At 41.4% G+C, this 24978-nt stretch overlaps 1 protein-coding gene across 1 annotated transcript; it reads right to left on the reverse strand.

Annotated features, from left to right (window-relative positions):
• Window positions 1–120: 120 nt before the first annotated feature.
• Window positions 121–24596, reverse strand: sult4a1 (sulfotransferase family 4A, member 1). The gene is made up of 7 exons (XM_070991652.1): window positions 24251–24596; window positions 16461–16591; window positions 15741–15821; window positions 15257–15383; window positions 15029–15123; window positions 9437–9575; window positions 121–5788 (listed from the first exon to the last, which is right to left on the reverse strand). The coding sequence occupies exons 1-7, from the start codon at window positions 24417–24419 to the stop codon at window positions 5676–5678; spliced, it is 855 nt and encodes a 284-aa protein (XP_070847753.1). The 5' UTR covers window positions 24420–24596; the 3' UTR covers window positions 121–5675.
• Window positions 24597–24978: the final 382 nt, after the last annotated feature.

Raw genomic sequence — 24978 nt, forward strand, 5'->3', positions numbered from 1 at the left:
GCTGCTTTTCATTTCTATTACCAGCCTGCATTTCATGGCAGTTTCAATCTACATTTCACTGGCACAAGTTCTGAAGAAGACTTTAGACCCTGAAGAGTTCAAATAAAGAGAATGTAGTCATCACATATTGCCTGAAGACACAACTTTATTAATAAAGCAGCAAGCAAAGCATGTTAAATACAACACAAGATGACCAGGAAACACAGACAGGCATGTATAAAAACCCAAACAAACCATAAAAATGGAGATGGGCAGCTGAAGCCTTGCCAACGACTGTAAACAGAGTGACGGACAGAAGAGAGAACAATGAAAAGAAAGAATGAGCAGCTGTAAAAGAGGCAGCGTGACGAGTGTGTGCTGAGGTTGTCGTTTACATCCACACAATTAAGACATTCACAAGTGTCTGGTAGAGTGCAGGGAGTGGTCTGCTGGACTGGAAATTACTGTGGCAACAGAGGAAGAGGAGGAGGTGCTGGACTTCTTGTAAGGGATGCCTCAGGCTAATAGTCTGACTCCAGATACTGCTGCTGTGGTGACACTACAGTGAGTAGCAGGAAACAGTTAATGCTGGTTGTGGGTTAATACTCTGCTCTCTCCTCTCCTGCAGCCAAAATCAGACATTTCTGAGAAAACAGCCAAAGAGAGAGAAAGGACACTGTTCACCCATCAGTGGTAGTTTGGAGCATGGTTCACACAGGGAGAGAGTGTGTGCATGACTGATAGCTAAGAAGCCAGGTGTGACTGCATCCATTGCATTAGAGATGGACTGAAATCCCCTTTGGACGTGTACAGTGTCTGGCAGCTGAAGTCACACTGACAGTACACTTAAATTAGCTATTGTTCTTCTTGTCACATGCAAGAATCACTTTCAACACACGGGTCATACAGAAAGTATCATGCTGTACTGTTCACGTGATGAACGAGATGCATCCGAGCCCATGAAGACGTTATTGAGCTACCTAGTTAAACTGCTGCTGTAAGTGAAGTGCTAAAGAGCACAAGTTAATTACCAAACAGCTGCAGGTGCACTGCCACCACTGTCTGGATTGAAGAGGGGCCAGACGGTGATTTGCATGTGGGTCAGGAAAACCATGATGGATTGTAATCATATTTGTGATCTGGCTAACAGAGATGCACATATGTGGATACAACATTGTATTATGATCACATCTGGATTTAACGTTCTCTCTGTGTGGGAGAGTTGTGTATAATTGATTAACTACAAATTTGTTTGGCAATTTGAACAACTATGATCAGATTTTAATCAAGGTGGGACTGCATTATTATCCAATTTTGTAGCTTTAAGACTTGATATGGTTTACATTGTGCTCAGAGGGGAGTCTATTAGGGCCCAGCCACAGATTTTTGGTCCCCAGCAGGTTTATATAGCCATGGTGTTGAGCCTTTGAACTTATTTTCAAATTTTACTATCATCACTGCACATTATCTTCACCCTCCTGAGGAAATTCTGCTGATGGATCTCTGTGTTGTCAGACTAAACTCTGAGTCCTGTATGTAAAAAAAAACTTAAATGTTCATCTATATTAAACTGCATTTATAGCTGGGAGACAATGCATTAAATATGATCTACTGTGTTTGGCACAGCTGCATTTGTAACTGAGCTGCAGCTGCTCATTTTATCTGCCAGAGGGCATAAATTGGATGATTTATAGTAAATATAGCGCAGCAGAGTGTGTCTCAAGTGCTGACGATGTAACCGTTGTGTTTGTGTACAAAATAAAAGTTGAAATCTCAAGCAAAGTGTTAAGGCGTGAAGTGTGCTCCTCCTTACGGCCCTTATTTGTAGAATTTGCTTTCGAGTAATTAGAAAATCCCATGCCCCTGGGTGCAGTCTTTGTCTTCCCTCAGCCCATTCATCTCAGTGTGTCATTTTTGATATTACCACTGAGGAGCGCCAGAGTTCCACATTATTCATTTCTAGACATAGTGCACTGAAAGACGCTTTAAAGTCAGTCTGGGAACCCTGATGCATTCTTTCTCCCTCTCTCTGTGTCTCTCTGTCTCTAACACACACTCACATACATCCATACACACATAAAGCTCATACATAAGTGTCCAGTGGCAATCGGTGACGGAGACTGAAAACCCTGGACTTGGACTTTGGACTTGGAGCAAAAAAACAATGATCATCAAACAATCTCCCAGCTGTGACGCTGAGCTACTGGGTTGACTTAGGCATGACAGGCTTCTTCTCTATAGGCTATCTTCCATGCAGCGACTTGGCTTGGGGGCAACTGCTGCATCAAGACAACTGCTAATGCACTCAGTTTCAGGGTTTGACCGATACATTGATTTGACAGTTTAAAGGGCAGATATTGGTGTTGTCTGTAAAACCTGTGATTTTCTTTGGCAGTTTGTTCAATTATGATCTAACCATATCTGTCACAGATGACATCCATACACATTTTGAATGTTTAGAAAACTCTTATTTGTCCATTGTACCTAAGTTTCAATGTCTTTTCAAAAGCTTGGTGTTGCTGAGTAATTCCTCACATCCCAGTTTCCCAGCAACAAACAGGTGTGTGTGGCCTGACCCACAGAGCTACGAACTATAAAACTGTTTCATTAGCTTCTCTGGAGAGGTTTAGTGTCTTATGATGGCGTAAACGAGGGTTTATCCACCTGACAACCCGTAACATCAGAGATCAACACTGAGACTACTTGCAGATATCTGTGGCTGATCAGTTCACAAGTTCATTGACTGTATTTGAATAATAAATGCATTTAAAGGCTGGGTCACGTGACAGACGTCCAAAATAAAAATGAAGTAACTGAAAGATGAGTCGGGAAAACTTCAAGTGCAGCATGCTTCAAAGTGCTTGCTGAATCACTGAACAGCATCTGAAACCACCCAGCACGTTATTGCAGAGGTGGGAAACCAGGCTGGATCTGAACCTCTATAACGCTCATTTCTGGCATACCAAGAACTTTATAGATTGTAAATAATGGTCAGAGCAAGTCATCTGGAAAATAGACAACCATAACATGGAAAATTTGGCTGAACTGGCGGATTTTTTTTCCAAGTCCAGACATATTGACATGTGATTTTTGTGTATATTTTGTGTGCATTCTAGGATTTTGAATATATGGTGGCATGAAATAGTTTGGGCTGTGAATAGCTAAGTGAGTAAAAGGTGAACTGATTTCCAAAAGGCATGAAGTTAACGATGACACATTTCTTCAGTATCTTAAGCAAGATTACTTTTTTATTTCCATGTTTTATGGATTCAGAATTACAAAAAAGGAAAAGGGCCTGAAGCAAAGGTTTGCACCCTGCATGGTCAGTACTTTGTAACATCCCCTTTGGCAAGTATCACATCTTGTAAACGCTTTTTGTAGCCAGCTACGAGTCTTTCGGTTCAAAATCTTGGGGGATTTTGGCCCATTCTTCCTGCAAAGGGCTTCTAGCTCTGGGAGATTCTTGGGTTGTCTTGCATGCTCTGCAGTTTTGAGCACTATCTCCAGATTTTCAATGGTGTTTAGGTCAGGGCACTGTGAGCGCCATGGCAAAACCTTCAGATTGGTCCTCTTGAACTTGTCCATTGTGGATTTTGAGGTGTGTTTAGGATCATCATCCTGTTGTAGAAGCCATCCTCTTGTCTGGTCAGCTTTTGTTACAGTGTGATGTTGGCTTCCAGAATTTGCTGGTATTTAATTGAATCCATTCTTCACTCTACCACTGAAATTTTTGGCTTGTTTAATTTCTTTGCAAACTCGTGACGCTGAATTTTGTGGTATGGACAAAGGAAAGGTTTTCTTCTGATGACTCTTCCATGAAGGTCATATTGGTGCAGGTGTCACTGCACAATACAACAGTGCACCACCACAGTAGTCTGCTAAATCTTCCTGAAGTTTGAGAGATTTCTTGGTCTTTCAAACCTCAACTTGACCTCCATTGTTCCTGTTCGAGAGATAACATAATCCTTTATTAATCCTGCAGTGGGCAAAGTGATACAGCAGCAAAGGGGATAGTGAAGTAGCAGGAAGCATCAGTAAAAAAAGAAAAATATGATGATATGTAAAAAATATGTTAAGTAAAAAAAGATAATGGTTGAGTTTACATTGTTGCACATTGGAAATGTTGATATTGCCCAGTTCAGTATGTACTGACATTGCACACGAGTGAATTTATCAGTTTAAGTGTGTGCAAGCAGGAAGGAAGGACCTACAGTATCTCTCCTTCACATACTGCAGGTGAAGCAGCCTGTCATTGAAGGAGCTGCCCAGTGCTGTCAGAGTGTCCTGCATAGGGTGGGACATGTTCTCCATCAGGGGTGGTAGCCTAGCTATCATTCACCTTTTTCCCTCTCCACTTCTGCCGGATCAAGGGGGGCATCACAGGACTAAGCTGGTCTTCTTAGTCACTTGGTCTCTACCTCCATAGAAGATGGCGCCACAAAATCAAAAACGTCCTCAGTGGTGCCCCCTGCAATCCAAAAGACCTGAGTGTCCTCAGCAGATGCAGTCCCCTCTTGCCTTTCATATATAGTGCATTTGCCCCATGGCTGGGGCAGGGCCTCTCTGTGGAGTTCACATGTCCTCCCCCATACTTGCGTGGGTTTCCTCCAGGAGCTCTGGTTCCTCCACCATTAAAACATCTACCTTAGGTCTCCTGCCAGGGCCCTTATCCAAGGCACTGGCTTAGAGCTAGAGTTGGCCCAGCGCTCCTCAGGGATGGGTTAAATGCAGAGAACAAATTTCACTACATTGTACTAACTATGACTGAATATGAATTTGTGACAATAAAGAAGAGGAAGAATCTTCAAAGAGGAGGGAGGCAGGATTATTCCCTGCTGCAGACAACCATGTTGGACTCCCTGTCCTGTATCCTCATGTAGTGTGGTTGATTAGCTAGTCCATGATCCATGCTGTGAGGTGGTGGTCCACCCCTGTGCTTGTTTGTCTCCTGCTAGTGCTGCGCTCAACCTCAGCACAGCTTCCCTTCTCCTCCTCCTCAACTCACAGGGAGCATCACAGTTTCTATCCAGGAAGCACCACCATGTGCTATCAGCTGATCCCTGGTGTAAATCATTACATGATTAAAAACAACGTAATACCAGTGAGCTAAAAAAACAAGCAAAGTTAAGAAAACTAGACGAGAAAGCTCAACAAATAAAACTAGTGTTGCTTAATATGTTGGAGAGAATGTTTGATCTTTACCTTTACGCCTTTTGGAAATGAGCCCATCTTTACTCGATTAGCTATTCACTGTCACAGAAACAGAGGTGCCCAAACTTTTTCATGCCACTGTAAATGTTGACCAGTGTTTCAGCTCAAAAGCATCTGTCCCTCAAAAACCTATATCGGTCGAACCCTGTATGTACACATTATACAGACACAGCAGTGGGAACTTACTGTGGAAGTCGTGGTTGAGGGAGGTTTGGCTTAACTATTCATTGAGGAATTTCAATAAATTCATAATAAATCCGGATTCATTTTGATCAGTCCAAGGGTGGGAGTTTTGATGACTGGTTGAGACAGATTGCATTCTGGGAAAAGTCTTGTAGTGTAATTCCGCTGTCAGACTGTACCAATAAACTTCAGACAGACTGAATGGATATGTAGGAGCGTGGGTTTTGGCAGGAAGTGTGCACTTGTCAACTGTACTGAAGTAGATCAGTGGAGTGGAAAGTAGAGAGGCGGGACGGCGCTCCTCACAGGCAGAAGTCAAAGGTCAGGTCAGACTTTCCCATCTTCTGCCTGTACACCGTGTCAAACTTTTCATTCATGGACACTGTGAAGACGTCCTTCCACAGACCTACACGACCTGCGGGTACATACACAGAAAGAAGGAAGAGTTTTAAATGAATCAAATGTTCAGTTAGCCTGGACATCTGCCTCTCATTATTCAGAGCAGCTCACATAGAAAGTGTTCCGTACCTGCAGTGTTGTGCCTGAACACATTCATTGAACCATAGTTCATGAACTCTTTCATATTTTGGGCGAACGTAACTGTGAGCTTGTTCATTCTGGTGTCTGTGAACGGCACGCTGTCTCAGTTTAACTTTGTTCAATAGGGTGCCAGATTTCTATAGAGCCTTCCGGGCAAAAACCCAGCTAAAACACACCGTAAACAGGCCTTAATATGTAGCAGAAAAGACACCCAATCTGGCAACTCCAGCCACCAGTGTCACACGGCCGCATGCGTCATCAAAACAAAAAGCAGCAAGGAGGCGTCATATGATCATTTAAACAAGTTTTATAACAAGGTCAGTGAGGGTGGGAAAAATCTTACATTTCTGAGCAAACTTTGCCCGCCGGCTTTCAAAAAGAAAATCCGCACTTCAGTCACATGGGGTGAAAGCTGCAGCTGCTGCTAGTGTGGACTGAATGGACAGCAACAAAGCGTTAGAGCAACAATGGGGAAGTGCTGTCCCCTCAATGCTAATGTAAACCCTGGTTGGATAGGGATTCAAAATTGGATATGAAGATGAAATCTGACGGAGTTACAGTGTTAAAACTGCTAAAATAATTGCTGTCTGTGGTTCTATATGGGCTGTGGCAATAATTTTGAAAAATAATAGCTTGCAGCAACATATGGAAAAAAGAACTATGAACTAGTTCATTGTTGGAACGTGAACTTAGCTCAAAAATTTGAATCATGAACTATAAACTGAACTAGTTCATTTTAAAATTTGTGAACTGACAAACAACTTACCGTGAGTCAGCTTTATTTTTGGTAAGTTAATGGAAACTTTGTATGTGGGAATATGCATGACTAAAGCACAAAATCAACACTGACAGGTGACCAGCAGCTCATGTTTGCCCTCACAGGTTCATCCAAGAGGGAGTTTGCTTCTTTGATTTTTTTTTCTTTTTTTTTTTCAATTTATGAATCATGATTGGCAGGATTCAGAGCATGCCATGTGACTGAAACAGACTCATTTGCTGATGTTCACTAGCAAGCTACTACCAACAATCATGTTCACTAAATAATTACTTAATTCACTTAAATAAACCTCTTGGCAAAGACCTTCAATCTTAAGTCAAGATAGATTTGCATTACATGAATGTTTAAAATAAGCTGGTGGGTTCATTCTTTGAGTCCAATCCTAATTTTCTGTTCCAATGCAATAAATAAATCCAAGGAGGGATGCAAGATATGCTCGAACTGCTGTTTTCAGTTGGTTTGGAGACTTTTCGTTATGCTCAAGAGTTGTGTGTGACTGTGTTTAATCTGATGAATGTAATGATTCATGTGGCAGCATCTGATAGACTTTTTTTTCTGTCCTGAAAACATCACATTTTATTTGACGTGTTTCAGCTGCAGAGGGAACGCAGCCTGACGTGGCAGTGACTCACCTGCTGTGATGTGTATGAGACAGATCAGACTGACTGTCAGCTGTAGGTTAAGCCTATAGCAGACCAGACACCAGATTTCCATGCACTAAAAGAAAAAACAAAATTATGGGAAAACAGGAAAAAAAAAAAAAAAAAAAAAAAACAGATGGCAGAAACCAAAACATCACATCAAAGACAGGAATGTTAACATAAACCAAAGCGAATAATTGTGACAACTTAGAAATAAATGTAAAAGGTGAGGTTAAAATCATATGCGACACAGTCTATATTTAGAATCATAGTATTGTATAGTGAACGAATAGTGAGTCAATCGGTGGTGTAGCTGCAACATATAGCCACAGGGTGGTGCTCACTCCTACGTGAGGAACTTAAAACACCCTAATGACTTTTCTTTACCTGCTTATATTTCATACTGTCACATTTCATGATTTTCCCTATAAAACTCTGTAATTATGAAAGTAATGATGAAAAGCATTTTATCTCACAAAATATTGTTTCCCCATATATATTTTACACATGATTACTTAAGTATTTGCTTAAGAATAAACACTCCGTAGATAATAATGATAAATGGGCAAATGCAGCACCTGCTACATATTGACAGATACCTTTCAATACTTCCAACTGCTGTAAGTCAAATGCACTGTATGTTAATTATGCTGAGACTTTTAATGTAATTACACCACCTAATGCACTGTATGCCAAAATCAATGGTGATGTGATATAAAGCTTGTATTGAATAATGCTACAGTGTTCTGTGAAAAGGGTCTCATATAGGGTCTCATAAAATGCAGTTGTCCTGCCTCCAAAGTGACCTGCTCAGCTCACTATAGGGCATTTTGTGAGTGTGTGTGTACACGTGCATGTGTTAAAATGGAAACATGTTCCAGGTCGGCCTCTCTGTGCCTGTCCATATGATCCTGATCTAATTAGAACATCATTACAGTACACAGTATCAGGCATTGGGTGTGGCATAAATGTCTTTAAACTATTTCAGATTACCGGGGCTGCTGTACAGAATGTAACAGATAGAATTTCCATACAGTGTCCTGTCCTGCTTAAAGCTTTCACACTGTTTACAACAGGTCAGTGATAAGTGGTCTAAGATAACTCTCCATACACAAAGTCATTGATCCCCAATTCCTAGCACAATAACAACCATGTACAACACAGTATGATAGCCTAATGCTATTGCTAATCATTAATTTTTATTACTTCTTAACAATTTCTTGAGAGTTCCTTGAAAAGAACTGTGTTATTTTGTAGTAGTTTGTAGTGTTGTTATCATCCTTTCAGCTTGTAGATGTTTATTTCCTGCAGCAAGTCATGAACCATCTTTGCACATGTTTTTTTTCTTTTTTTTCTCATACCTCCTGGTCTTTAAATAGCTTTGTGAGAGGAGATCTGAAGGCTTAATCAATATCATAAGATCACTTCTATGAATCAGATCTGACCTACAGTAATGGCTCTCAAAGAGGAACATTAACCACATTTATGCTCTCTCAGGCCTCAGTATCTTCCTTGTCTGTGGAGTTCTTTCTGTCAAATGTACTCAAGACTTCAATTGGCATTACACCAAAAGTGATGTCTAATACAGAGTAATGCCTTTGTTGCACCTTTTAATGGAGACTTTATCTGGAACACTATTTCCTGGAAGCTTTATGTTTTCCTTGTACTGTTTCTTGTTTGCTGTATTTCTTTGATAGTGGACACGTTGTGTCTTGTCTTGCCAAAATTCACACAAAAGCATAAAAATGTTATCTTATGCAAGTCATGAATAGTCTTCTTGTAGTCTTTCTCCACACAGTTTGGAAAGAGTTGTGTTACAGTTGTAGCCTGTGCTACAAACAAGGACCATGTGACATGCTTTGACTGGTTTTGCACTCATACATGCCTGAAAAGCACAGAGGAAAACATGTTAGATGTAGTGAGAGTGGAATGAAAAATGGTTTAAAAAAAACATTTGGTTGATGCCACTCCACAGTGTCAATGTCAGCTACAAAGAAAGGCCTTTCACGGAGACGCAAAGGAGCCAGAAACTCAAAATCCTGCCTCTTTAATAGACCAGAGGAACAGAGCAGTGTTTTCCTCTTCTGTTTCCTCTCCCACTCACCCCTGCAGATGGACAGCGCCTCCGAGTTGCAGCACTGCTCGATGAGCTGGTTGCAGCTCTCCACCATGCCCTCCAGCTGAGCCTTGTCACAGGAAACACCCAGAAACCGGGCTAACTGTTCCACCAATGTGGCCAGATCCTGGAGAGGAGATGAGAGAAGACACTAGAATTATCACTTGTGGTCATATGCCTCTGTCAATTAGTCAAGTTGCAGTTTGCGTCCTTTTGCATCCACACTCATGCAGTATATGTTGTGAAGATTATGAAGGATTTTTACAGAGAACTGATAGAGGTGCAATGATGTGAAGCTCAATATAAGCAAAACCAATGAGCTTGTAGGTTGCAATGCTTCAAATATGGATGTTGCTGCAAAGAAGCTACAAATTCACATATTTTCATCACAGAAGATCTAAACAATCCTCACAGTTCCAAGATTAGTGTCACCAATTCAGTATCTGACCAAATGTGAAATATGGGCACAATCTGCCCTTCTGATCTCACACTGAAGCTGACCTTTGACCTTTTGGATATAAAATGTCATCACTTCATCCTATTAGATATTTGCATTAATTTTGTCATAATTAGCATAAGAATTCTTGAGTTACGGTCAAAAATCTGTCTTGTGAAGTCACAGTGTGTTCGGATCTGGACTGTTTAGTTTTCTTATTTCCTGTTTTATTTTGTAGCCATCCCTCATGTGTCAAAGTTTACTTTACTTCCTGTGTTTTCCCACCCTTGTGATTGTTTGATTGTGTCCACCTGTGAGTGATTGGTACTCCTCCCCTGTCTATGTAAGTGAGTGTGTTTCCCTTTGTCTTGACACGTCATCCCTTCTGAGTGGTTTCTCTGTTCCCTGTCATTGTCTGAGTACTTCTAGTCTAGTCCCTGTTTGTTCGATGATTGTTGTGTTTCCCTGGATCTTGCTTTTGTTTTGGGATTTTTGAACTCTCTTGGATTTTGCTTGCATTATGGGCTTTTTACTTCGGTTTTGACCTCAACTGCCTCGCTCTCCTGTAAGTCCTTTGTTACCTTGCTTTTATTTTGTTGAATATTCTGATCTGCTTCCATCCTGCCTTTTTGTTAAGTCTGCATCATTAGGTTCACTTCATTGTTTTTTGGCCACTACACCATAACACAATGGCCTTTCACCACTAAATTCCAATCAGTTCATCCTTGAGTCCAAGTGGACGTTTGTGCCACATTTGAGGAAATTCCCTCAAGGCCTCCCTGAGATATCACATTCACGAGAATGGGACTGATGGATGGATGGACTGACAACCTGAAAATATGATGCGTCTCGGCTGTCATCAACACAGCGTACAAAGGGAAGTAATAAAAATGGGAAGCAATAATTGCATAGAAATATAGATATCACTGTCTCCCTCTTGAATTCTTATATAATTGCAAGGCAGTGATTCTGTTCCCCCAAACAGCATCCACCCACAGCTGTCAAGAACACACTGTTCCTATGCTTCCACAACCTACATGGCACAAAGGTAAGAAACACTGACTAAGGACATAAGACAGTTACAAGACAAAATGTACAGCTCTGTGTGAACAATACACCATACAGGAACATATAGGTTATCAGTGTACACATGCATGGCACATGGGTGCATGTATGTGTCCGTGTGTGTTCAAGGCAGGTTCAGTTGGAGGTTACGATAAGTGATGTTTGGAGTCAGTCTTTACAGTTCCAAAAGATATTGAAATTGAAAGTGGAGTTAGCAATATTTCTCCTGGCCCTCGATCTACCTGTGTGTTTGGGGCTAATTCTTGGGTTTTGGTCAGCCTTAATGCTTATGCTGTGATTAGCTCCTCTCGTCATTCAGAGTCAGTGGGTTGTATCTGTTTTGCAAAGGAGCGTTTGGGTGTTGGAGTGAGCGTTGGTGCCTTCTCTTGCCTTTGCGGCAGACAATGTCAGCCCAGTCGCCATGAGTGAGTGCTAGTTTCATCAGCTGATCCACTGGCATTAGGACACATCGAGGGCAGCATGTCAGCCAAATCTGTGCCACGATGCTCCACAGCTGAAGAAATCCCATGTTTAAGAGTCTGTCCGTTATCAGCAACATGTATAGAGGCTACTACAGAGTCAATGAATTGCTCATTCTCACGTATTTGAGGCAGCATTGTTGCAATTCTATTTTCGAGCTGTGCTTTTCTCTCAGTCAGTCGCTCAAAGTCTGTGCAGCTCACAGATTTTGTCATATTCTCTCTGTCCTCATCCAATCACAGACACAGCAAAGAGACCTGTGCTGTTTGGTTGTCACACTCGCACAGCACTGAGAAGTAATAAAAATGATAACAAGAATGATAGCAGCCTTATGTTTCTTTCATTCATTTAATCACTCTGTGATTTATAAATATCGAGAGTAATAGCTGAGAGTAAGCAGGAGGAGTGTCTACTCCATCAACCTGAATACCTCTTACCACATGTCCTCATCCACCCCTGGTCCCTTCCTGTCCCCACCAGCAAACCTTTACTCCTCCACAAACCACATTAGATACCCCTTGTGGCTAAAAGCATCTTCTATCACCTCTCTAGAAAAATGTAACTCCACAACACCTTACCAGTTGTTAATACAGTACTTGGAGATAGACAGAGAAAGTTCAATGCTAATGCTTCCAGAAAAGTCAGATACTAGCTATTCTGCTACATCTTTGTACTGGACTGACTTATGAGACAACAAATTTTGAAGTTTTTCCAGTATTGAGAGAGAGCATTGCAGCCAGCAGCCACAAAAGAGGCTGCAAAGTAATCCCTCTCCTCTACGTCCACTAAAAGTGTTTGTTTCCATTACCCTCAGCTCAGATTGCCTGACAGCTCTATGGAATGGATCCCTGCAAGGATAGATCTGAGTTTGTTCAAGAGTAAGATCTGTTTTGTTCAACTGGAAATGACCACTACATCCCTCTCGCCAAAGCCACCAGACTTACAGAAACAGTAATTTTACCATCAAAAAGCACACTTCTGATTGTTAGTACCTCAGCGATAACCATTGACAACACTCCACCTTCTCCACCCCACCCCCCCACCCGAAACCTTGGTGTCATGTTTTACAGCCAGCTCTCATTTGTGTTACATAATAATAACGTCATTAAAACCTCATTCTCCCAACAACATGGTGAAAATTGCATGGCTCTTGTCACCTCCTGTTGCTAAAAAAATGGCTTTATGGACTCCCCTCACTTGTCATTAGTCAACATCAATATGTTCAAAACTGCTGCCCGTATCCCCACACACGCCTGCCCTTAACTCCTCTTTTACGTAATTTCCAAACTCCTCACAGAGCTGAGGGGATGTGCAGAGGCACACAGTCACACAGTCATTTGATCATTATTGATAAACAAATATTGATTAATGCACTTTAAAATTAAATTTAAATCCATTAGCCTTTATGAACTTGAACACCGCTGCTGTGCATATTAGAAGCATCTAACATGTCACTTTCTCTTTGCACTTGGACACCACGATTTAATTTAGCTGACTTTTCTTTTGTTTCCTGATATTTTGTCTAAAGCTTCAAAAACAATGACATTCATTTCTAATAAGCCAATAGATTTTCAAGGGGTTATGAAATAAGTTCATAATTTAATAAGTCTCTTTAAGCACCTGCTTCAGTTATGGCAAACACAGATAAATACAGCATCTCTGATATGTTTCAAATGGCACTGAGTGGATTGTTTTTTATTTCATATTCATAAGTCGTATCATGTTTTTTAAACAACAAAAGGAGAAACTGGGAGACCATTTGCATTTTCTCCCTTCAGTTCTAAGAAAAGCTTATCTTGTGGGAGTCAGTGCCTCGTAAACATGATAAGACCAGACACTGTAAAAAGGGCCTTTGACAAAGCAAAGGGTGAATATTGATTGAGCTTATTATGTTCTTTTCCTTTTACTGGAGAGTTTTACACAAGAATGTTCTGCACAAAAGATAGATAGGATACATGTGTCTGCCACGTCATACGAAAAGAGTGAGGATAAAGGATCAAACTGGGCAATTTTTATTAAGTGTGAAATACATAGAGGGGACCTCAGTTCATGATGTGGCAGTCTGCTGTGCTACACCTTGCTGGTTAGCTGCAGCTGCGGCAGCAGTAGGAGTAGAGTCTGAATGGTGATGAATGAACGGTGGTTTGCAGTACTTATTATTAGCAGTCTATCCCTGCTCCTCCCTTTCCTGAGTCGATCAGGAGTTTAGATATCATTATATAGGCCATTAATTTCTGGACTTATACTATAGGGTAACTTAGCCACAGCTATTCCTTGTTTGTGAATTTCATGCATCATTTAATAGGGAGAATCCTGGTTTCAGCAGCCTGAGCAACACAGAGGCCGGTGAGCTCCAACGTCACAGGGAAATGTTTGTCAGTACGTGACATGATTATAATATAAAAAAGTGGAAGTTATAGAGAGGTTGAAATATGATTTCAATGTCAGAGCAATGTCATGAAGCCCCCTTTCATTAGCTGCAGGACTCTGACTTGTGCGGCCAATTCAACAGGTCAGAAGGACAGACAGAGGATCTCAGGTGTGAAGTTGGTTCAAAACGTGTACAATATATGTGTTGTTTTAGGTATTGTATAAATACATATCGAATGAAGTAAACGGTTTCCAGAGTCGAGCTTCTCAGTGTGTGCTTGTGTGTGCATGTGTGTATATGGAAGAGAAAAAGAGATACAGTTCATACCGAAGTTAAAACCAAATATGGGCCCTTGTCCCACAGAAGTGTTTCACAGAGCAAGCAACACACAGACAAGTCAAGGAGACTATCACCTTATCTCCTCAGAGAATTTAATGTCAATCTGCCAATTAGACATAACGATGAAATGATAATGATGATGAGATCATTTGTTGTAAGTGAAAGCTTTGGCCTTGTGATGTTGCAATGTTATGAAAACATGTTAGAATTCATCATAAAAATGGACAGCAAGTTTCATGGTTATCAAACTCATAGTTTCTTGCTTTGGCACTGTTGGGTAGATGAAGTCAGATGAAGAGATAAACGCCATTCTTAATCCTCTTGTAAGTTGTGTTAACTCTCTCACACACACACAGAAGCGCACACACTCACATAAACACATGTGCATTTTGCTCAGCCTCTCTGCTTGACTTTTATGCTCTCTTTGTACAGATCAGCTGCCTCTCCACGGCATGGAGCTCACACTCACTATATTGTGCACTGACAATTTCAATAAGGTCTATTCAGATCAACAATACTGACAAAAAGGCAGCAGTTTTAGCAAAAAAAAGAAACACTCCAGTAACATTAAAAGACATTGTGACCCTGTTCAAAATGTCAAATGACAACTCATTATCAACATCATCATCATCAATGCATTAATCTGGCTGGATTTTAAAAGTTAGTATTGTCACACCAGAGGGCTGCACAGTACATACACAGTCCCATTCATCAGTAAAGAAGCTCCAATGGAAAAGTTTATTTACTCCTAATCTATATTACAGTGACCATCAGAGGAGTCAGCTCTTCACAAAGGCCAGAGTGGGTGATGACTTGGAGCTACATACTGTTAAGATAAGAGCTGGCAGGCAAAGGCTAAAAAAAGCACGAGAGACAGTGACAGTGTTACCTTGTACATGTCTTCATATTTCAAGAAGAGGACATTAGAGTCCATACGATGCTCCCAAAATTCCTGAACATGTTCAAACCAGGAACCGTATCCCACTATGAGAGAGAGAGATACATGGGGATGAACTTACACGTCTACAGACAGAGACAAAACTATACAGGAGTTCGCTGTTTTGAAACCAGATGGAGGGTCACAGTGTCCCAGTCCTCCAGTAACCGTCATACTCACGCTTTTCATTCATGAAGCGCCGACAGAACTCCTGGAAGGTTCCCCGGTAGCTCATGGTCCTGAGAGAGCGGTGGAACTGGTAGTAGGACACCACCAGGTCCTTAGGGTTACGAGCCATGTAGATCACCTAGAAGGGAAACACAACAGTACTCACTACAGTCAGATATATAATATTAGGGTTATCATGTCAGGCTGTTTAAGACTGCATATGAGAAACAAGTTTGTTGTTGTTGTTTAATGGCTGTGCTGAAGGTCAGTACAATAAACATGATTGTGTGCCAGTGATTGTGAAGCATGAACAAACTTGCTGATGCCAGTCAGCTAATGCAAATTTGCCTGAACAAACGCTCTAAAATTCAGAGCACGTTTTGTTAATATGTTAATCCATCTCGAAATATAGTCAACAAAACTTGTAAATTAGCAGTTTCATGTAGTGAAAAGGCATTGCTAATGTGTGTGTAGTGTCCAGGCTCAGTGGACTGACCTTGGCCTCTCCATTGTGCATGGCTGTGGGAAGGAATCGATAGGGAAGATGGCTTTTGATCAGACGAGGGGAAGTCAGCTCCTGCGGATACACAAAGGAAGTAAGTGCAGTGGAAACACAAGAAGATTCTCAAACTTTGGAATACTTTGTGCAGAGCGACAGAGGACATTAAGGAACTGTTCTCACAGTCCTCATTATGGCTAATCTGACCTTTAAGTGGAGGTTTTTTTTTTCATTTCTTCAACACATTACATTCAGGACAATGGAAGACTTTAAGGAAATATGACTTGGGGTAACAGATCTTCCAGATTAACACTAGCTTTTCAGACAACAGACATTTTCCCATTCAAAATGGCTTATCCATTGCCAGTTCAGAAGGATTTAAGTAAATAACACTTTTAATGAAACCAAAAAAAGTATGGCACAAGTTATAGTTTTAACACTATTCAGTATTAAACTGGGATGGCCAATCATCTTTGTTCTGTCATTGCAAGCAAGTCTACCCTTGTTTTTATTGGGGCTGTGTAAAATTGAGACCGCTACCAGCAGCATCTCATGATTCACACTGAAACATCAGGCAAACCAACAACAATGGAGAGTTGTTTTGTTTTGCAGTTTGCAAATCTCAAAGACCCCACAGGCCCAGAACTCCTGCAGTCTCCAAATGATTAAGTCAGCTAATGAACTGAATGAATGCTAACATGAAATCAGCTACATTACCTGTATGATGTCCAGGCCGGGTTGGGGGTACTCTAAGACAGGCAGCTGTTCATCGATGTTCATAAGGCCAATCTCGTCTGGGTCTGCTCCCTGACTCACTAAATACACAATCTCCTGAAGTAAACTGGTGCCTAAGAGAGGAGAGCAGAGAGCCAGAGGAAAATCAGGAATTTGGGACAATAGGAAGAGAACAAGGAAAGTGATTGCCACGTGCACAGGAGCCAAAAAAAATACAAAATAAGAAATAAGCACACAATTATATCTGTTTAAAAAAAACAAAAAAAAACACGATGATCAATAGCAATGCTGCAGAACCAGAGATACTGTCATGCTTATTCAACATATTCTTGTCAAAACCTGAGGTCTATATTACCCACAAGGCCCCTCGATTGCCCACAGTTTAGTTAGAGATTTGGTTGTTATGCTAATGTGGCTTTGAGCTGCTAGCCTCAAGCAGATGTGAGGAACAGGCTACAGAGGTCTGATAAGCTCACTTCATTCTCTTCTTCATTCTTCATCCCCATATATTTTTCAGTTCTCAACTCTTCAGGCCCAACCATCGCTGACTCAAGTATCATCACTTGAGGACATTCATCAGATTTAATACAGCTCCCTCTGGAGCCACAAAGTGCTTTATATAACATCTTCACATATGCAGTAGTACTCCCAACACCCGGCAGCAGACTTTTGATGTAAAGAATTCCCATAAAAGTGGTAAACGTTGACCAAGCTGGGCCACAAAACACACATAACAGCATGTATAGTTAGAGGTTGGGGCCCTTGGAGACTTAACACCCACTGAGATCTTAATTCAGCCATGAGAACACTACTACGATGCTCCACTTTTGACCACTCAGCAGCTCGGGTGTACAGTATGTGCCTTGCTAAAGAGTAACTCGGCGGCAGATGTTCAAGGTAAAAAAAAATTGTGTTTTCTGCTTTTTTTTTCAGTCAACCTGGTGAATCAAGTTCTCCACCTTAAAAAATACCAATCACTGCCTGTATTAAAGCAGAACTTTGTCATCATAATACATTTTAGCTCGTTGCCATGCCAATCGTCTCTGTGGTGTCTCGGTGACTCATTTCGGTTTGGTTTGCAGATATGCCCAAATGTGCCCGTTCCAATATAACATCCCATTTGCTTCTTGTGGAAAAGCAGGAGTCTAATAACACAACAAGATGAGGTTTAGATGCTGGTATCACATCACACCATGTGAAATCTGAAGAACGCTGCTGTATTAGGCTGAGAGAAAAGCTTTTATCAGAGTACGATCGATTCAGCATTGCTGGGTTTTAAATGAGCAAACAACCTGTCAGCTTGACAGTTTTCTGCCGAAATGGATGGCGGGAACAAGACTGATTGTTCCTGCTTCGGCAAAGAAGATGTGTGTCTGGGTGGCCTAGGGCAGGCCACGTGCTGGCTGTGAAACCAAATGATTCATGTAATGAAAAATCTGGCTCTTAAAGAAAACTTTTATTCCTCACTGGCACCATTTCTGATGCATTTTGCATTTGTGAAATTGCTCAGTCGTGCTTGACACATGAAACACATTAGCTGTGACTTCAGGACATTCTATTCCAACCAAGATGGACTGCTTACACATCATGTATTTGGACGTCCTTTGTAATTTAACCCAGTTTTCTTAGGAACTGAATATATATATTGCACAAGTTTGCTGTGAAAAGACTTTCATACCCAATCATGATCCTATCACCTGTTACCAATGAACCTGTTTACCTGTGGAATGTTTCTGGAGCATTCCACAACTTTCCCAGTCTTTAGTTGCTCCTGTCCAAACTTGGTTGAAACATGTTGCTCCCATCAAATTCAGAAAAGGCAGATATTAAAAGTCTATATAAATATAATTATAAATAAAACTGAATTAAAAATTAAAAAAGAAATATTTACCAAAATCAATGGTGTTGATGAGGCCAAACATTAAATATATTGTCTTTATATCATTTTCTATTGAGTATATGTCATAGAAGATTAGCAAATGATCACATACTGTTTTATTTATGTTTTAGAAGAAGAAAGAAGAAACATACTTTATTTTTATCACACACAACATCATGCACAATGCGCACGCCATGCTTCGTGAAATTCTTATTTCTTCGCATTTGATCCAGGGTCCCTGTTGGCGCCCGGGGGACCCAGCTCTCCTTCGTCACCACTGGTCAGGTGGTGATCTTGCATGTTTTTAATGGGGGTATATTTTATGGAGGATACCCCAGGTGAACACAGGGAGAACATGTGCCACTGTGTCCGCATCCTAACTTTTTTGGAATCCAGGTTGATGCAGTAGAGATTGAGATATTCTTACCTCTGGTCTCTTCTGAGGTCAATCTCCAAAAACATGCTACACTAACCATAATGGAGTTCGAAAGTATTCATTAGACTCTTCCTGTCTGGTAAACATACATGTCTTTCAAAATCTATGTCCCAAATTTGTTTGCTGATAATCTGCAAGTTCAGGCTGAGATAACCTTGATGACATCAGGGTTATTTTCTCAGATTTCAAAAAGCTCCTCCAGAGCCAAAGAAGGCATACAGTTATACTCCCCATGACTACTAAAGTGACATGTGAGTGTAAAATCAGTCCCTCTTTAAATGTGCATCATTTTAATTTCAATTTGGTGCACAGCATGCAGCATGCGTCCAGAGCAGATGATCCTCTCTCCTCCACGTCAGTGCTTGTGATTATTCTAGCCCTCTGGGATTTATTTGTGTGTGTGTGTGTGTGTGTGTGTGTGTGTGTGTGTGTGTGTGTGTGTGTGTGTGTGTGTGTGTGTGTGTGTGTGTGTGTGTGTGTGTGTGTGTGTGTGTGTGTGTGTGTGTGTGTGTGTGTGTGTGTGTGTGTGTGTGTGTGTGTGTGTGGCGCAGAGGTGTACAGCCTACAGAGCGACATGACAGAGCATATGGCTGATGTCAAAACAGTCATAACTGCACTGTTATTGCAAACTGTAGAGCAAACCCAAACTCTCACCCTGCAGGATTTTAGAATCTTGCAAATCCCATTGATCAAGATTGTTCCATGTGAGCCAGTGGCATCACAGCTCTGCAGCATCCCAACCATGTGGCCTGCCATGTGCTTCCTGACTCTCTGCACCAGAAGCCAATAGAGACACCAACACAGAGCAGGGGGAAGGAAACAAGAGAGAGAGGGGGGAGCTAAAAGCTTCCACTTGTTTTTGACTGCTTCTCTCGTGTGCACAAGAAACAGCAGAGTAGGGCTGGGCGTATGGATCTAAATATCAATAGTATCAATATAATATAATGGTATCAAGGTGCCTATCGGCATTCGATCGATGCTAGCCTGATGAGATCGATACTTTTGTTGCAGTTTCTCATCTATACGTCCAGCAAACTACTCGAATTTCCTCACAGAGTTAATGCGAGCGAGCGCAGCTACTCTCCGAGTCTGTCTGTGCCATGTGCACACCTCTCTCTCTCTCTCTCTCTCTCTCTCTCTCTCTCAGACAGGCACACTTTCCTGCTCTGCCGGAGAGAGAAAGAGAAGCGCTGTGTGGACCCTTTTCACTCCAGCTGATAGGGAAACTGCCACATGTGATGTGTGCAAGAAAGTAATTCGCCACTGTGGTAACACCACAAACAGCTCACCCTCGGGAGAACTCTGAGCCACAAAAAAAGTTAAGGAAGGAGGACAAGGAGGGGGGAGATCCCCAAACACACACAAGCCCCCCGGCACAGAGACAGAGGTCTCTGGCAGAGGCTTTTCAGCCAAAAAAATCCACGTATCCACGTAATCTCCAGCATTAAGTCATGAGAGGCCATTTCAGCAGACTGATTAAACTATTATCATATGTTCAGCCAGTTGAAAAAAAATCTTAATTGTTTTACTGGAACTCAAAAATATACATTTATATAAAGATATATACCTCAAACCTGAAATATGAATATGGATATGGCTGAATATAATAACCCTTTGTGTTAACTCTTGAAGGAAAATTAGTATTCCCATTTATGCTACATGCAGATTACAGTTACATACTTAATTATCTTAATCATTTTCTTATTTCACCTAGATAACTCACAACAAGCCATGGATATTACAAGGACCATTGCTGAAATCGTAGTTAGATTATTTTATTATTTTTATAAATATATGGCTAAAAAACCTGATTATTTGCCAAAAATCTTTGTTCTGTGTTTTATCATAATCATAATCAGCCAACTAAAGGCAAAATCACAAAACTATTCAATGATCATAAAATTTCAAGTAAAAAGTATCGGTATCAGTGTCGGTATCGGCAATACTAGCCCTGTATTTACTTGGTATCGGATCGATACCAAAATTCCCAGTATCACCCACCCCTACAGCAGAGCTCTTTGGATAAGAATGGATTTACCATTATCACTCCACAATGTCATCCTTTTACATTAAGATAAACAACCTTGTTTACAGCTTGGTAAATATGCTCTTCTTTCTGTCTTTTGAGAGGTTTTCAGCACAAGAGTCAACAGTCCTTTAAACATGAGACATGAAGATCACCAGGACATTTGCTTAAAATCACAAAGCTGCAGTGAGATCAAGAGAAGCAAGCTTCATCTTTTAAAAAGAGAGTTGGAGTAATGTCCAGTGAACAGGAGGATGATTTCATTTTAGTAACGACATTGGTTGGGTGTAAGGGGTTTTAAAGCAAAGCACAGTGAGAGCTTGAAAACTGAACTCCTCACATCTTGTACCATACTAGAGAAAAATATGTTTGGCTGTAAGCTCAGAAAAATAATTAGTATGAGCAATTTTAACTTCCAAGTTAATTGTATTCATGAGATCCTGCAGCCTTTGAAGATGAGTGGTGAGTTTTGTAGCACTCGTTTGAGTTCTGTTTTACGGCAAATTCTCTTTATCACACAGATTTCATTGGTAATCCAAGGCTGAGATGACACTTCAGGCTTTTTAGCCTACTAGGAGCAATATTTTTGAGTATTTTTGCACAAATGGAATTAAACAAGTGCAAAATAGCTGAGGTGTTCCTTGAGGAGCAGAGCTGGAGGTCAGAAAAGGCCAGGGCTCTTCAAAATTTAGCTGCTAAGGATGAATTGATAAAGAGTGAGTGCCTTGTGCATCACAGCTCATTGTGCTGGAGACTGAGGCATTAAACAAACATGCCTCTATCATACACACTATCATATTCAGGCATAACAACAGACTAAAGTTCAGAAACTTCTTCTGGTGTTGCAGAAATGTCCAAAATCAATCTGACATGATATGTTTTAGCAGTCGTCTTTCCACAGTCAGCATGAAATGTGCTGAGTTCCAGGAGACTCTAAATGAAGCATGACTACGTACAGCTAGCAGGCCTCTCTCGATGGACTGCTAGGATGCACAAATACATGCTTGCAGGGCAAAACCTTAACAGGATGCACCACAGTCTGTTACACACACGAGAGTCTGGCTCTGCTGCTTTCAGTCACAGTATCATGTAACAGCATGTGTACTGCAGGATGATGCAGCAACACTCCTCGATCCACTCACAAATTACATGATTTTTTGTCTATTTTTTCTGTGTATTCTAGGATTTTGAAGATACAGTATGTTGGCATGAAATAGTTTGGGCTGTGAATAGCTAAGTGAGTAAAAGGTGTCCTGATTTCCAAAAGGCATGAAGTTAAGGATGACACATTTCTTCAGTATCTTAGGATGCAAATATTATTTGCATGCAAATATACAATGCATTCCTGCAAACGACCCCTTCAAGTAAGCCTACTATTGTTCGAAACGTCCTACACCGAATACTTTTTTCAAACCCAAGTCTTTATTTTCAGGCTTCTGGCCTGTGACAGCATATTTAAATGTACTCACACTAAAGGCTGTTCAAATTACAAGGGTGCATATTTGGGCCAGCTTCCATTCATCCCAGCGGAATTGCTGCAGCTAGTTGATTTGTTCACAGGTGCAGTTCATGCAATTTTTCACGTCAAGTTCATTTCGGTGAATGCTAACCCTCGAATTAGCCCTGTCGACCAATATCAAGTCATCTTGACAGTGCTAGATTTTAGGGGACAGAGAGCCAGAGATCCGAAAATGGAGGAGGCTATTGTAGCCTAGTAGCTGTGTTGCACCAGTCTCCACCATAGATAGATAGATAGATAGATAGATAGATAGATAGATAGATAGAAACTAGGTATAGATTATGTATCATAATGCTTTGTCCTAGTTTACTTTTTGTTGTTGTTTGGTGATTAACGTTTGCTAGCTATTTTTAGCCATTCGCCTGTTTGCAATTGCAAAAATCTGTTTGCAATAGCAAACAGGCTAACAGGCTAAACATGCTAGCAAAGTGTTCAAAGGTGACTGCGTGCAAGAGACAGTAATAATGTCTTTTTCCACAACAATATTTTGGTTATGTTGGATTTTACACCAGCGTAGTTAAGATGAACCTCACGTTTCTGTGGTGCAACCAAACAACAACTCAGCTTTAGTGTCAAACTAACAAGCTTCATCGCATCGTTTAGTGTGGAATTTGCCCCATATAACTTAACCAACATATAGCTGGTGCAACGGCCACAGGCCTGTATACTGTTTTTCATTTTCAGGTCAGACTTGCTTCTTTCAACATGTGACGACATATAAATAGAAGAATGAATCACTGTGTCAGAGACAGAGAGACCGTGGCCTGAGGCCCCAATCCCCATCCACCTCTCAAAGAAAGCTTTCACCAGCAACCAAATAACAACAACAACAATATAATAATCCTATCTCCTCTTATTTATTGCTTAAAATGTCAACACTGAACCCCTTCATCATATGCTATATGATCAAAATATGACTTAATACTGTATACAATATTTTGGCTTTTGAATGTAAATACAGAAATATAAAACTGGTCTGACCACAGTAAAAACAACATTCAGACTTGTGTGTCATTGTATCACAGCAGAATGTGAACTCCTTGATCAAACCCCCAAATTGCCAGAAACAGCACTGCAGCCATGACCTCTGTGTCCTGGTGGTGGCCACATCAGCCCCTATGAGAACCACACGGATGCATTCAGGGAATATGGAGTTGTTAAGTAAATCCAAGCTTAGGGAGAGTGGGACCCATACTGGATATGTGTCTTTTTGACTGCTGTTGAAATGCTCAATTCCCACGACCACGATCAGACCCCCTCTGCCCCTCTGCGTGCACTGACAGCGAGCTCCAGCTCCCCACCAGCCGTCACATGACCGGACCCACCCAGCGCACAGCAGGGCAGCGCACACGGCAGCCGGCCTGCAGCAGCGCTGCGCAACGACACCTCCGAAGCTCAATGTAAACAACTCCCATATGTTTCTGATCGCGCGTGTGATGACGACGATGATGATGATGGATGATGAGGGCCCTCTTGGAAGTGCAGACTAACTGATGCCGATACAGCCACGCATGATCGATTTGCTGTGGTTCAAATTGCAGCCACGTGATTATGAAACAGCTACATGCTGCTTGTAAAAGCTTGATAGAGGCCTATAAAATGTAGTTCTACTGCACAAGTGCAATATAAACAGAGATATGAAGGCTATTAGATTTGTCAGATAACTGTGACCCACCCATAGCGGTTAATGATCCACTGCCTGATTTGTAACTTTGTGACCTGTGTGTTATGCCAAATGAACCGTAGGAGTGATTGCTGTTGTAAATGTGCTCGCCTGTGCTTTATTTGTGTGATGAAACTTTAATAATCACAAGTGACGCCTGCAGTCAGCGCTGCAGCAGGCAGCAGCAAACAGCCAAGCAATATGAAGACACGGCGAACACTATGCAGGAGGTGACGCAGAGGCTCCTACCTGACTTTGGGTACGTGACGATCCATATGTCGCTACTTCTGAGGGAGAAGTTGGTGATCTCCTCCATCTTCCCTCTGCAGAAGGGCGGCAGCCGCACTCCATCAAACTCGAAGTATTTGCTCTCAAACTCAATCGGCGTGCTCGGCGTGTCTGCCTCGCTCTCTGCCATCCTCGAAACGAGCCGCCAGTGCAAGAAAAAGAAAATGCGCACACCCACGAGAACAGTTTTGTTTTCTTTGCGATGGAGTCTAAGATGATGATGATGATGATGGTGATGAGGCTGAACTGAAACGCCGCTGCCGCTCGCTCGGTGATGCTGAAGCTCGCGGTGGATGCCGCACGGCAGGAGGACGAGTTGACCTACAGCCAATCACGCAGGACAGAAATGATGTAATGCGTGCGCACGAGTCCCAGCATCAGGACCACTCTCGCCGAGCCCGTGGATGCGCGCGCCCGCAGAAGAAGGATGCTTCCTAACACATTATACACACCTACACGCTCCAGTAAAAGCTATTACCACACGGATGCTTTAATAATCCTATAATATGTTATAATCTTCTGTTCTTGGACATCATATCGCCAACTCAAGTACCAGGCCGCTATATAAATCATAATGTCTTATAATATTCGATAGCCTTCAGTATTTTAGCTCTTAAAGAGCCTTCAGGTTAGATTGTTGTCTTGTTAATGAGTGTAGCTTTTTTTTTTTTTAATAATCTTAAACTAAA

Source organism: Chaetodon trifascialis, chromosome 22, assembly GCF_039877785.1.
Source record: "Chaetodon trifascialis isolate fChaTrf1 chromosome 22, fChaTrf1.hap1, whole genome shotgun sequence".
Lineage (NCBI taxonomy): Eukaryota > Metazoa > Chordata > Actinopteri > Chaetodontiformes > Chaetodontidae > Chaetodon > Chaetodon trifascialis.

Excerpts from the sequence above, each read along its gene's own strand:
- sult4a1 (XM_070991652.1), bottom strand. The coding sequence starts at position 24,419 with ATGGCAGAGAGCGAGGCAGACACGCCGAGCACGCCGATTGAGTTTGAG. Across the intron at positions 15,822-16,460 it reads CCGGCCTGGACATCATACAG|GAGCTGACTTCCCCTCGTCT; the intron begins GTAATGTAGCTG and ends GTGTATCCGCAG. Across the intron at positions 15,384-15,740 it reads TGCACAATGGAGAGGCCAAG|GTGATCTACATGGCTCGTAA; the intron begins GTCAGTCCACTG and ends TTTCCCTTCTAG.